Source organism: Cucurbita pepo, chromosome 7 (assembly GCF_057944985.1).
Source record: "Cucurbita pepo subsp. pepo isolate OVF chromosome 7, ASM5794498v1, whole genome shotgun sequence".
NCBI lineage: Eukaryota > Viridiplantae > Streptophyta > Magnoliopsida > Cucurbitales > Cucurbitaceae > Cucurbita > Cucurbita pepo.
In genome coordinates this window covers 2738055-2751625 of record NC_141804.1, presented here as the reverse complement: position 1 = coordinate 2751625, position 13571 = coordinate 2738055, and the positions used below count along the sequence as shown (strand labels likewise).

Sequence of the window (13571 nt, the reverse complement as noted above, 5' to 3'; positions counted from 1 at the left end):
CGGCAACACAACCCACCCTTTCTAAAAAAAAATAAAAATAAAAAAATACAGAAAAATTATTAAAATTGACCGTTGAATTGTTGTTTTAAATTGAGGTTTTTCCATTTAGAAATAGGATGGGAGAGCTTGAAACAGTCCAACACAACACCTGTCTACCAAGCTCAAGAACAAAAGTCAAAGAACTCGACAATAACCATCCAAATCCATGATTTTTCATTACAAATTTAAACCATTTTCTGGGTAAATAATTTAGTTTTACTCTCTAAATGATTAATTAATAATACCCCTGAGTTGTAAGGCAGTGTTCATGGAATCTTTTATCAACCACACCATTTTCTTAAGAATCTTTCAACCTTTTACCCTTCCCTCCCTCCCTCCCTCCCTCCTTCCATTTCCCCTTTTCATTCCATTGATTCATCGAAGAAATCCAAATCAATCCATCTTTTCAGTTCATCAGCGAACTTTCTCACTTTCCCTTTACATCTTCTTCCATTTCCTCTCTATTTCGCCCCTTTTTCTTCAAGTAATCATCATACATTTGCAATTTCCCCCAATATTTTCTCTCTTTCTTTCAATTTTTTGATGCCTTTTTCTCCCTTTACGCTTTCTTCTCTTAGAACCCTTTCAGGGTTTATTGTCGTCGCGTAGAGATTTAGCGGCGCCCAGTTGTTTACCCAACTGGGTTTGATGATTCTTCGTCATTCCCTTCTGGGTTTGGATTGAATCGATCTTTGTGGGTCTGCCTCGCCGATTCAAATGTTTGGATGATGGATGAATGTGAGAATAATCTTCAACTTTGCTTTATAGCTATTCCCTATTATTTTTATGCTCTTGGCTGCTTTATTTTTGGAGTTAAACAATTATATTGCCCTCTTTTCCGCCCCTTTTGGTCTAATTCCTGAATAGATTATTCGCTTGCAAGAACAGAGGAGAGAGAGAGAGAGAGAGGGGTGAGAACAAATGAAACATTGGGTTCTTTGATTACGGCGGAATTCTGGGTTTGTTCTAGCGAATTGGGAGCTTTTTCTTATCTGGGTCTCTGCTGATTCCACCATTTCTGCAGGTTCTTGTTTGATTTCTGGAGGTGAGCTGCTGAACCCACTAGTTTGTTCTCTTCCTATTGTGTTCATCTGAAACTTTTGGTTGGGAACTTGAATTTGAGACATATTTGAGCTGGATGAATCTCTGTCTCTCTCTCTCTATCTGCAGATGTTTTTTTTTAAGGATGTTGTATTGTATAGAATTATGTTGGGGGAAAAGGAATTAATGGCTATATCTTGATCTTGTTTGAATTTGGTATTGGGTTAAATGGTTGTAATTGTTAGATACTCTGTGAGATCCCTCAACGGTTGGGGAGGAGAACGAAGCATTCTTTATAAGGGTGTGGAAACTTCCTCTTGTAGACGTGTTTTAAAAACTTTGAGGGAAGCCCGAAAGAGAAAGTCTAAAGAGGACGGTATATGCTAGCGGTGCGCTTGAGCTGTTACATACTGTGTTTTTGTTATGTTGTTTAAGCTTTAGAAATAACTGAATCTTTGTGTATTTTGTTGGATTGGATGCATTAAGTGAACTATGAGTGTTGCTGAACCCACTAGTTTGTTCTCTTTCTATTGCGTTCATCTGAAACTGTTGGTTGGAAACTTGAATTTGAGACATATTTGAGCTGGATGAATCTCTGTCTCTCTCTATCTGTAGATGTTTTTTTTTAAGGATATTGTATTGTCTTTAACTTTTCTTGTTGGAGAAATATGTTGGGGGAAAAGAATTAATGGCTTTATCTTGATCTTGTTTGAATTTGGTATTGGCTTAAATGGTTGTAATTGTTAGATGACTGAAGGATATTATGTGAGATTCCACAATGGTTAGGGTGTGGAAATCTACTCCTAGTAGACGCGTTTTAAAAATTTTGAGGGAAAGCCTGAAAGGAAAAGCTTAAAGAGGACAATATCTGCTAGTGGCCGGTTTGAGCGGTTGAAAATGGTATTAGAGACAGACACAGGGCAGTGTGCCAGCGTAGACGCTGGCCCCAAGGGGGTGGACTGTGAGATCCCACATCAGTTGGAGAGGGGAACGAAGCATATTCCTTATAAGGGTGTGAAAACCTCTCCCTAGCAAACACGTTTTTAAAACTTTGAGGGAAAGCCTAAAAAGGACAATATCTGCCCGCGGTGGGGCTTAGGCTGTTACAAATGGTATTAGAGCCAAATACCGGGCAATGTGCCAACAAGGACACTGGGACCCAAGGGGGTGGATTGTAAGATCCCACATCGGTTGGAGAGGAGAACAAAACATTCCTTATAAAGGCGTGGAAACCTCTCCCTTGTAGACGCGTTTTAAAAACCTTGAGGGGAAACCCGAAAGGGAAAGCTCAAAGAGGACAATATCTGCTAGCGGTGGGCGTGGGCTGTTACCTACGGTTTGTTTGTTTGTTTGTGCGCTAATCTTTCGTTATGTTGTTTAAGCTTTAGAAAGAACTTGTGAACTATGAGTGTATTTATGTTCTTCCCTTTCATCATTTTATTGGTTTCCCAGGTAAATTTTTTCATTGATCATGGGCAGATAAGACTAGAACCATGGGTTGGCTAAGCAAGATTTTAAAAGTTGGATCTGGCCATAAAATAGCTGAAACGAATTACGAATCGAACTATGAGGAGGATCAGAATTCTCATCTGCCCTCGACTTCGGAGGTGAACGAACACGCTTACCATCATCACCTTTTTTAGTTTCGTGATTATTTAACCAGTTATATGTAAAACCTTATCGTTTTTTTAGCTTATACTTTCACCATTTCATGTCTATGATGGGAACTCGAAAACAGGGTTTATGGTCGGAGAACGAGAATGACGACATCGATCGTGCGATAGCGATTTCTCTTGTGGAAGATAGTCCGAAGGCAAATAATGTGATTGGTGAGTGTAGTGGCTCATCATATGCTTTTAAAAGATATTCATCCCAAATCTTTTGTTTTTGAGCTTTCCCGTGTGTTCCAATGGAGACGACACGGTTAAATCCGTTTCGTTGTGATGGATGTAAACTATTTCTGAAATTTACTTGTGTGAAGTTCGTTTTTTGATACGCCTAATGGACCGGAGAATTCAGGACGTGGTACATGGTGTCTGTGATAAATGTAAACTATTTCTGAAATTCACCTGAAGTGGTACACGTGCTAGGGAAAGCTTAAAGAGGACAATATCTGATAGCAGTGGGCTTGGGCTGTTATAAATGATATTAGAGTTAGACACCGTGTAGTGTGCCAGCGAGAACGCTAGCCCCCAAGGAAGTGGATTGTGAGATCCCACATCGGTTGGAGAGGGAACGAAACATTCCTTATAAGGGTGTGAAAATCTCTCTCTAGCAGACACGTTTTAAAACCCTTGAGGTGAAGCTCGAAAGGAAAAGCCTAAAGAGGACAATATCTGCTAGTAGTGGGTTTGGGCTACTACAAATGGTATAGAGTCAGACACCAGGCAGTGTGCCAGCGAGGATACTGGACTTCCAAAGGGGGTGGATTGTGAGATCCCACATTTGTAGGGGGAAACGAAGCATTCCTTATAAGGGTGTGGAAACCTCTCCCTAGCAGACACGTTTTAAAAACCTTGAGGAGAAGCCCGAAAGGGAAAGCCTAAAGAGAACAATATCTACTAACGATGGGCTTGAACTGTTACAAATGGTATCAAAGCTAGACACTGGGCACTGTGCCAGCGAGGACGCTGGGCCCCCAAGGGGGGTGGATTGTGAGATCCCACATCGGTTGGAGAGGGGAACAAAACATTTCTTATAAGGGTGTGGAAACCTCTACCTAGAAGATGGGTTTTAAGGGGAAGCTCGAAAGAAAAAGCCTAAAGAGGACAATATCTGTTAGCGGTATGTTTGAGCTGTTGCCAATGGTATCAGAGCCAGACACCGGGCAGTGTGTCAGCGAGGACGCTGGGTCCCCAAGGGGGGTGGATTGTGAGATCCCACATCGGTTGGAGAGGGGAACGAAACATTCCTTATAAGGGTGTGAAAACTTCTCCCTAGCATACACGTTTTAAAAACATTGAGGGGAAGCCCGAAAGGGAGAGCCTAAAGAGGACAATATCTGCTAGCGGTGGGCTTGGGCTGTTACAATTGCTGTCCAAGGACATCAAGATCTGAAGTATTCAAACGTTTAAATGTATATATTTTGTTTGTATTCCCGACTTATTTGTTTTAAGTACGAACTTATAATAAGTTCTTGAAACATTTGATAGATCATGATTATCAATCGGACGACGACCAACTTCTTGCCAAAGCAGTACAAGAAAGCCTCAATCTCGACCCTCCTCCACAATATACAAATGGACATATGTATCAACCGTATATACCGCAATATCAATTCGGTTCGAGGTACTAATACTCACTTAACGAACCACATAACATTACATGCCGAAACCTCTACGTACAATATTTATCTCCATCTTCGCTTACATTTGCTCGTTTTTGAACTTTCTTCTTTTCTTTGTTCGAGATGACATGTATTTTAACGAGTCCCGATTCTTGTTAGGATATGTGCGGGCTGCTACAATGCGATTGGCTATGGACGTTACTTGAACTGTCTCAACGCATTTTGGCATCCGGAATGTTTCCGGTGCCGTGCTTGCAACCTTCCTATTTCAGATTATGAGGTGAAAACTATTTTCTAAATCGTTCGAGAGCTATTTTTCTTGGCTCGAGCTCACACGACCCTTTCTTCTTATAGTTTTCGACTTCTGGGAATTTTCCCTACCATAAATCTTGCTACAAGGAGAACTATCATCCAAAATGTGATGTTTGCAAGCACTTCGTAAGTACTTTTACTCGAGCTGTTTAGTTTTTTCTTCGAACGTCTACTTATAACCAATTGGCGTCGGGATTTGGGATACGTGTCCCACGGACAGATTCCGACGAATCCTGCTGGTCTTATTGAATACAGGGCACACCCTTTTTGGATCCAGAAATATTGTCCGTCTCATGAATATGATGCCACTCCACGATGTTGCAGCTGCGAACGAATGGAGGTTAGTGACATCGTTCTCTAAGTTCTTCAATAAAATCTCGGTTTCCATGATTTTTTGACGAAGTGGTGGACGTTTTATGTTTACCAGCCACAAGAGGTTAAGTATATTCCACTTCACGATGGTCGAAAGCTTTGCCTCGAGTGTCTCGACTCTACGATCATGGACACGAAAGAATGCCAACCTCTTTACTTTGAGATACAAGAATTTTATGATGGTTTGAATATGAAAGTAGAACAGGAAGTTCCATTGCTTTTGGTTGAAAGACAAGCACTAAATGAAGCAAGAGAAGGAGAAAAACATGTAACCAAACAACTCTTTCTCAGCTGTAATGTTTAATGTTGTCTGTTCTTTCCCCACTTTTAACTCTGAAACATGTTTTGTTCTGTGAATCTGTGTCGATTTTTCTCGTCGTTGTTAGGGTCATTATCATATTCCCGAGACACGAGGACTTTGTCTGTCGGAGGAACAAACCATTAGCACGGTAAGAATTTCGGCTCCTTTTTTGGTTATGAATCAAGTTGTTCATTGATCAAAGGCTAAAAATCTTACAGGTTTTAAGGCGACCTAGATACGAAAGGGGGAACCGAGTAACGAACATGATGTCGGAGCCCTATAAACTAACACGTCATTGTGAGGTCACGGCAATTCTCATCCTGTTTGGTCTTCCTAGGTATGTATTATCAATGGAAGTTTAGAACAAGATCCAAAATACTCGACATAATGGCGATATTGATTCTTGTGTATCGTGCACAGGTTGCTTACGGGGTCGATTTTAGCTCATGAGATGATGCACGCATGGCTACGTCTTAAAGGTATGTTTCACGAAAATTTTCTTTGGCAATGACATTAATACACGTGCTCCCCTGTTCTGTTGTTTGATATTCCGACACTCGTGCCATGATTTTTAAAGGTTTTCGAACTCTAAGTCAAGACGTCGAAGAAGGTATCTGTCAAGTTCTAGCACATATGTGGTTGAATACCGAGCTCATGTCTTGCCAAGACTATAACGATGTTGCCTCGACCTCGTACTCTGCTGCTCCCACGACGTCGTCAAGAAGAAAAACAATGTCTAAATTCGAGAGAAAACTTGGAGAGTTCTTTAAACACCAAATAGAGTCCGACATGTCCCCAGTTTATGGAGACGGATTTAGAGCTGGGCAGATGGCCGTTCATAAATACGGTCTTCGGAGTACGCTCGATCATATTCAAATGACCGGTACCTTTCCTTATTGAAACTGGAGACGTGTACGTACCCGTAATCGATATCGATTCTTTAAATTTCTTCTTCGTTTCTGTTCTTGGCCTTCCATATTTACAGCTAAGGCCAAATTCTTTGAAGGAATCCACTTTGTGCAGATTCATTTATTTGAATGCTTATGGTTCCACATTTGTCTCTGCCTCTGTTCTTCCTTCGAGTTCATCTCGGTCGCCATACGACAATGGCGACGGTTTTAGCTTCTGTAAACAATCCTGAATCTTTAGTAGAGTCGATACTACCTCTCCCATGCTCGGCCGCTGTTCTGGTTCTCGGTTCAAGCAGGCTGCACTTAGTTTAACCATCTGTAAACCAAACTCCATCTTCCCAGGTTCTTTAAGTTTCGAATCTAGAAACCGAGTTAGCCGAGATTCGACATTGTTTCCAATGGTGGGAATCATTGTTGTAGAAAGTAGAACCTCTCGTCCTCCTTCCCGAAAAACCGCCTCTTTTCGACTAACAAGCTCCAAAACCACCACTCCGAAAGCAAAGACATCAGTCTTTGGAGTTACGAGCCCCGCCTCCCGAGCCATGTAGCCCTTTGCCCCTACGAGATTTGTGGTCGAAACAGAGGCTGCTATGGCTCTCTCTGTTACTCTTGCTAGACTGAAATTCGAAAGTTTAGCTCGTAAATTGCTGTTGAGTAGGATATTGCTGCTGTTGATGTTGTTGTGAACATAGGCAGGTCGTGTAAAGCTGTGAAGATAGTGAAGCCCGTTAGCGATGTCGAGAGCGATCTGTATCCTCGTCCTCCAGCTCTGTCTCTCTTTTCTGCTGCCTTTATCGAGCCATTCTCTTAGTGACCCGTTTTCCATGAACTCGAAAAGAAGGTAAAAATCGCCATCGTTTTCGCAAACACCCTCGAGCTTTACCAGATTGAAATGGTGGATTTTCTTTAGCATGTTAACTTCTGTAATCACGTCCATTGTGGTTCTTTTCACAGCTAGTTTCGTCTTGTTTTCGAACGTTCCTCGAAACACAGATCCATTTACTCTGTTCTTTTGGCTGAATCTTCTTGTGGCTTTCGTTATCTCTTCGAACTTGAACACTTTCACAGCTCGCTCCATGCCTGCGATTTCGACCCGAATATCAGCTGGTGGTGTCCATTTTCTTATCATGTTCTTGTCGTTCTTAGAAGTCATCCCTTTTGCTCTGGTTTTACGAATGAGAAAAACTGCAAAAACGACAACCGCAATGACTACCGTCAAGAAACCAGCGCCTTTTGCGATATCGACGAGAATATGTCGTCTCGATGACGCTTTCTCCGGTCGATCAGCGGTAGATGGGGATGGTAATTGAATCTGTGAGCTTGTTAGTTCAATTGACAATGGAATTAGAATCGTTGAAAATGGAAATAGATTTGGATCATCTTCCTCTTGAAACCCATTTGCTTCAAGAACACTCTTCTTGCTCACATTGAACCTCTCCCCAATTTCCAAAACCGTGTCGTCTTCGCCAACCAAATAAGTAACCAAATACTCGACCCCCTTCCAAGCCTGGTTCGTCGTCGAACAGGCGCATCTAAGCGGCACGAGGAGTTTCAAACCAGCCCGAAGATCTAATTCATGGAACTTATTACCAAACTTAAGAGCCTGACAAGTAGTAGATCCCTGATAAATCTCAGTGGCAACAAAGTAATAAGTTTGAGAATATGCTAGGACAAACGAGGCATTGGCTTGATAGAATCGGTCGAAGCAAGAACAGTGAAGCGGAACGACGACTGCCGTGTCTGGCTTTAGAAGCGAGAAGACAGTGACGTTGTTAGCTATGGCAATTTCATCTGGGTTTGAGGAGGTGAGATTGGAAATTGAAGGAACGGAATCGTAGGGCGGTTTGGATTTGAAGATGAGGAAAGCCCGACAGGAGCTTGCTCGGCCGTTGCAGGAGTAGAGTCCGAACGGCTCGGTATCGCCGCCGCAGCTGGGAGGCGAGTAATTCTGCTGAGCAGTGATGAGTGAAGAAAGAAGAAGAAAGAAGGTGGAGAAGATTAGAGTCATAGTTGGTTGGTAGTTATTTGGATTAAGGATGAACTTGTTCTTGATTTGTGCTTAAACTAAGGTATTTAAGGGATTTGGAAGCATTAATTAAATTAATTTTTTAAACATTTTTTAAATTTGTCTTTTTTTTGTTTAGAAGCTAATGGATGGATTTATATGTTCTTGGTAAATTCGACTCTTATTTTATTTTTTCGTTCATTTAAAATATATTATGCAATGACTCAAGTTCACTGTTCGTCGATATTGTCTTTTTTGAGCTTCTCCTCAAGGTTTTAAAACGTGTTTACTAGAGAGAGATTTTCACACCCTTATAAGGAATGTTTCGTTCCCCTCTCCAAACGGTGTGAGATCTCACAATCCATCCCCCTTGAGAGCCCAACGACTCGATGTCTAGCTTTGATACTGTTTGTAATGGCTCAAGCTTACTACTCTCAAATATTGTTTTCTTTGGGTATTGTGAAATTCCACGTCGGTTGGAGAGGGGAAAAAAACATTTCTTATAAGGGCGTGGAAACCTTTCCCGTAGACGTGTTTGGATATTGAGGATAAAGTCAGAAATGAAACTCAAATAAGACAATATCTGCTAGCAATGAAGCCCAAGGAAGACAATATCTGTTAGCAGCGAAGCCCAAAAAAGACAATATCTGCTAGCGGTGAAGGAAGACAATATCTGTTAGCAGCAAAGCTCAAAGAAGACAATATCTACTAACAGTGAAACCCAAAGAAGACAATATCTGCTAACAGTGAAACCCAAAGAAAACAATATCTACTAGTGGTGGACTTAAAATTACAATTACAGTTGAACGATAATGATCTTGAGGATACTGCTCTTAAAAAAACCCATAAATTAAAGCCCAAATATTATATTGGTCGGAAGAAAAATGCTGTTTGGATGTCGTTATTAAGAATGCGTAACCCGGGTGAGAGGATATCATATACCCTGTTACCAACCACTCTCTCTCACCACCCACCTTGAATTCTCCACAATTATTATTTATATTATTTTTAAAAAATTGGATATTTTTTTTATTTTTTCAATATAAATTTTATTAAAAAAATAAAAACGTTAAAAAAAATTTAATAGTATTTTCTTAAAAAATATATAATATAATATTTACGTCGTCTTCTCACACTAACTATATATATATATATATATTGTGTATGTATATATGTATATATGTATGTATGTGTGTATATGTGTATGTGTATGTATGTATATGTATATATGTATGTATGTATATATATATATATACATGAACTTTGCGGGTTAAATGCACATCTCTAATAATAGTCATGCGCCTCAATTCAACTGTATAAAGAGGTAATTTGCTTATTTTACAGAGTATTAAAAATATCTATTTAACTGTATGAACGGGCTGGAATGGAAAATTTTGGTTTCAACTGAAAATAGGGAGGGAATGAAGAGAGATTTTTCCTCTGTTAGTCAAACAATGTTAGAAACAGGGATTACATTTCACGTCCCTGACCGTGCCCTACCCCACCCAAATTTTCTCCGTGCTTCACTTTTTACACACCGTATGAAAGATTATGTTATAATATTAAAATTTGAATTTTGTAACATTATATTATATTTTTACTTACAAAATATTATTTAATTTATAAAATTTTATATTTTTTAAACATAAATAATTATATTGGAAAATGATTATTAAAAATAAATAATTTTTAATAAAATATTAAAAATGAGGAATCTTTTTTATAAAGAATCTAATTCCCGTGAATTTTCCACATTGAATCCCTGCATTGATCCCTACAAAAATAAAATGAGAATTTTATATAAATGAAAACTGAAATAAGAGAAGCGTCTCCGTCCCCTCCTTCACATCTCTAATTAGCAATAAAACTCGAACCAACTATATATATATAAATTCCTTCTAACTCAGTAATTTATTTTAAGAGTTTATATTAAATTATTGTTTATTTTTTTTGAAGAAATATTTAATTAGGGTATTATGAAATGGAATATTGGATTTTGTCTGATATAATTAAATTTATTTGGGAGGGAATAATATTGGAATAAAAGTAATTATTATTGGGGAATTGAAGGGAATCGGGTGGGAAGCTACCTTTCATCCTCTTTGGCACTCCAATTATGCACTTACCCTAATTGATTAAGCAATTATATTAAATTAAAATACAATTATTTTTCCTTTTTTTTTTTTTAATTTATTCAAATTTAACCTAATTTAAAAAAAAAAAAATTAATTTATCTTTCATAATTTCTCAATTATACCGGAACTCTAGCCGCCGACCTTCCCAATTACAAAAGTCAAGCTTGACTCAGCTCGATTTATTTTAGAGAAAATCCTCTAACTTTCGTCTGAAGTTGTTGGGTCCAACTTTGTCTGATATTCGACCTGAAATCTTGAAGTCAGCTCATTCCTCAACATATGCAGTTTTGATTGAAAGTTTTGTTTTCTTGATTTTTTGGGTTGACAATCGTTCAATGTTCTACGACTCATCTCCTTCAATCATTAACCACAACACCATGATTAGGATCGACATCGATGAGTTGAATTTCTTATTTCAATTCTTCGCTTCAATATATACCTTTTGAAGGGGATGACATCGATGCTCTAGTAGATATACATGCACTCAAGAGAGAGAGACTGAGCATCGCCACTGGATTACATGCAACACAAGACACAAACCCTACAACTGGAATTACTTAGACCGTTTCACCAGTCTAGTTTGGCTCAAGTCCTCGTTATTAAATCCCGTCTCAATAAAAAATTAATTTTTTTCCAAATTGTTAATCCAAAAAAAATTGATTATATCAAAATCTATGCTATATAACCTTTCAAATACATAAAATTGATCATACATTATAACATACATTATTTCTCTGTTTCCGGCCAATTATAACTTCTCCGACGCCTTGCCCTGTGATATTTAAACCCCAAACCCTTTTCACCAGCTTCAACCGATCAAGAATCCAACGAAAATGGAGTCTGCAACAGATCATAAGGGACCCACAGAGAGTCCAACGGACACGGCCGGTTCGCATCCACTCGGGCCCATGGCTTCCCCTTTCCACTCCAATGCAACAGGCTCACCGGACCCGGGTGTAGGTCCCGGCAGAGTCCCCGGAAATTATCCCCGCCGAGGCCGTGCTGGTTCCACCGGTGGTCGACGGGGACGATGTTTCCAGCGAAAACAAGCATGAATGGCGGCAGTGATCCAAGCTCGTAGATCCTCATTCTCTTCTGAAGCTCCATCCATTCTTCGATTTCGGCGGTGAAGTCGCCGAGGCGCCACCGGGAGAGGTCGATGACCATGACACCGGTATTGAAGTAACAGGGGTGGCGATTGGCGAAGGTGAGAGACAGAGAGGGATTGGACCAGAAAGTGGGAGTGAAATAGGCCGTGAAATTGGCGTTGCAGTACTCGGGGGCAGCGAGGACAGCGTCGTTAAGAGGAGTGTTGGCGAGGTTAGCGATGTCGTCGACGAGGATTATATCGGAATCGAGATAGACAACAAGGCGAACGCAGAGGGGGAGGAGGTCAGCCAAGTAGCTACGAGCATAATTCAATGGACAATCCAAGGCAGAGCGGATGGAGGTGGAGATCAAATGGGACACGGCGACATCATCGAAGGGGTAGATTTTGAATTTCAGGTAAGGAAAGGAGGAGGAAATGGTGGCGTGGAGAGACAGAGCATTTGCAGAAGCAGAGGAAACAAAATGGAAGATTACATTTTGGGGACAGGACGAATGTTGCAAAACGGAGAGGATCGCCGCCATGGAGCCCCGGATGTAAGCCATGTCCAATGTCATTGCGACGTGGACGCCATCGTCGGAGCAGAGACGATGGCCATCATCCTCGCCCTCGAAAACAGAGGGGCAGTCGGGGGAGTTGTAGAATTGGGGTGCCTCCTTGAATAGAACGGTGGCATTGACGGCAGTTAAGGAGAAAATGAAGAAGAGAAGGGCGGCCGGAGGTTTAAACATGGCGGAGGCCGGCGAGAGGGAGTGAGGAAGGAGGAAAGGTAAGAGATGGGTTTTTATGTGTAAGGTGAGAATGAGAGAGATGGTGACCGGCCGGTGGTGAGTAGCTTTAGCTTTCAATTGGGGTTTCAGAAAATATTCCAACAACAACAACAACGAGCTCTTCATAGATTAAATTTTTAATTAAGAATTATGATGTTACAATTAATAGAAAAGGGGCATCCTCAGCAATTTCCATATTGTCTGGTCTTCAAAAAGATGAACAATAACCAACCAACAGCTAAAAATAAATAACCCATCAACTACCATACCCCAAAATCGAACTATTCGGAGCCCTTCCGAATGACCTCTCATGTTGCCAAGAAAGTGTATTAGACTCCATTCACCAGTGGTGGTGAGTAGAGGAAGAATAAAAAAAGACAAGTGTATTAGACTCCATTCACCAGTGGTGGTGAGTAGAGGAAGAATAAAAAAAGAGAAACGTATTGCAACTAAGAAATAGTTACCCATTCATAAATTTAGTTGACCACTTGTTAGTTTTGCTATACTACGACACGAGTGACGGGTGAAGTTAAAGCAGACACGGTGTTCAGTCGACTTTACAAGTGATTCACACCATATGGAAATAAGAAAAAAAGGAGAGAAGGGTCTCAGTCAGGTAGCTCCTACAAGGTAATGACTTCAAACTCAAACAAAGAACGTTCTTCTCCAATTGAACACTACGAGCGACATCACTATATTATAAGTTCAGCTGATATCTAATATCAATAGCACGCACCTACCCTTTTTCTCTGCATTCTTCTGATAAACATGGTCCAGTACCATCCAGCTTAAAGATCACCTGCTTCTGTTAGGTCATTCCCTATAAATCAAACAAAAAATATCTTGAAAGCCACAATCACTGACCTACTAGTTCCCAACATGGTATCAAGGGTTGATGATCCTGATCCTTGTCCTGCTCCTTTCGATCAGAACGACGTATTTCACGAACCTAGTGCAAGACTGAAGTTCAAAAATAAACCAAACTGGAATCGAAGACTCGAGAAAACGAAACAAATACTGAGATAGAATTGAAATAATGAACATGGATAGAACCATAGCTAAACACAATCTGATGAACAAGTTTCTGGTAGTACCATGTGCAGCAGAAACCCATCTGTGTATATTCTGAAACTTCTTCACCAAAAAACAGGAAACACATATCACAAGTAGTGCATAAAGTAAGAGCACTAGAGAAATCACTTAGGCAAATAAATCATCTTTCGAGAGAACGAGCCATCACAGCACGTGTTTCATTCACTCAGCATGTGATTGCATTTGGTGGGTCAGCATG

General features: G+C 40.2%; 2 protein-coding genes and 1 pseudogene across 4 annotated transcripts; 1 reads left to right on the top strand and 2 right to left on the bottom strand.

Moving 5' to 3' along the window:
• Window positions 1-352: 352 nt before the first annotated feature.
• LOC111799154 (protein DA1-like) lies at window positions 353-6389 on the top strand. The gene is made up of 12 exons (XM_023682573.2): window positions 353-777; window positions 2560-2687; window positions 2819-2909; window positions 4233-4368; window positions 4526-4646; window positions 4721-4804; window positions 4899-5018; window positions 5106-5318; window positions 5437-5499; window positions 5570-5688; window positions 5772-5830; window positions 5929-6389. Exons 1-12 carry the CDS (start codon window positions 765-767, stop codon window positions 6249-6251), a joined length of 1470 nt encoding a protein of 489 aa, XP_023538341.2. The 5' UTR covers window positions 353-764; the 3' UTR covers window positions 6252-6389.
• Window positions 6390-6392: 3 nt separating this feature from the next.
• Window positions 6393-8408, bottom strand: LOC111799153 (protein LYK5). Its single transcript, XM_023682572.2, has one exon. The coding sequence runs from the start codon at window positions 8268-8270 to the stop codon at window positions 6393-6395; it is 1878 nt and encodes a 625-aa protein (XP_023538340.2). The 5' UTR covers window positions 8271-8408.
• Window positions 8409-11017: 2609 nt separating this feature from the next.
• Window positions 11018-13513, bottom strand: LOC111798555 (putative galacturonosyltransferase-like 1 pseudogene; annotated as a pseudogene). Of its 2 annotated transcripts, none has more exons than XR_015421613.1 (2): window positions 13375-13513; window positions 11018-13240 (listed from the first exon to the last, which is right to left on the bottom strand). The product of XR_015421613.1 is annotated as a putative galacturonosyltransferase-like 1 pseudogene, transcript variant X1 (transcript). The 2 variants fall into 2 exon arrangements; XR_015421614.1 differs by having other exon boundaries at window positions 11018-13229.
• Between the last annotated feature and the right edge of the window lie 58 nt (window positions 13514-13571).

Coding starts and splice junctions, on each gene's coding strand:
- LOC111799154 (XM_023682573.2), top strand. Junction 5,019..5,105: donor GCAGCTGCGAACGAATGGAG/GTTAGTGACATC, acceptor TATGTTTACCAG/CCACAAGAGGTTAAGTATAT. Junction 5,689..5,771: donor ATCCTGTTTGGTCTTCCTAG/GTATGTATTATC, acceptor TATCGTGCACAG/GTTGCTTACGGGGTCGATTT.
- LOC111799153 (XM_023682572.2), bottom strand. CDS start 8,270: ATGACTCTAATCTTCTCCACCTTCTTTCTTCTTCTTTCTTCACTCATC.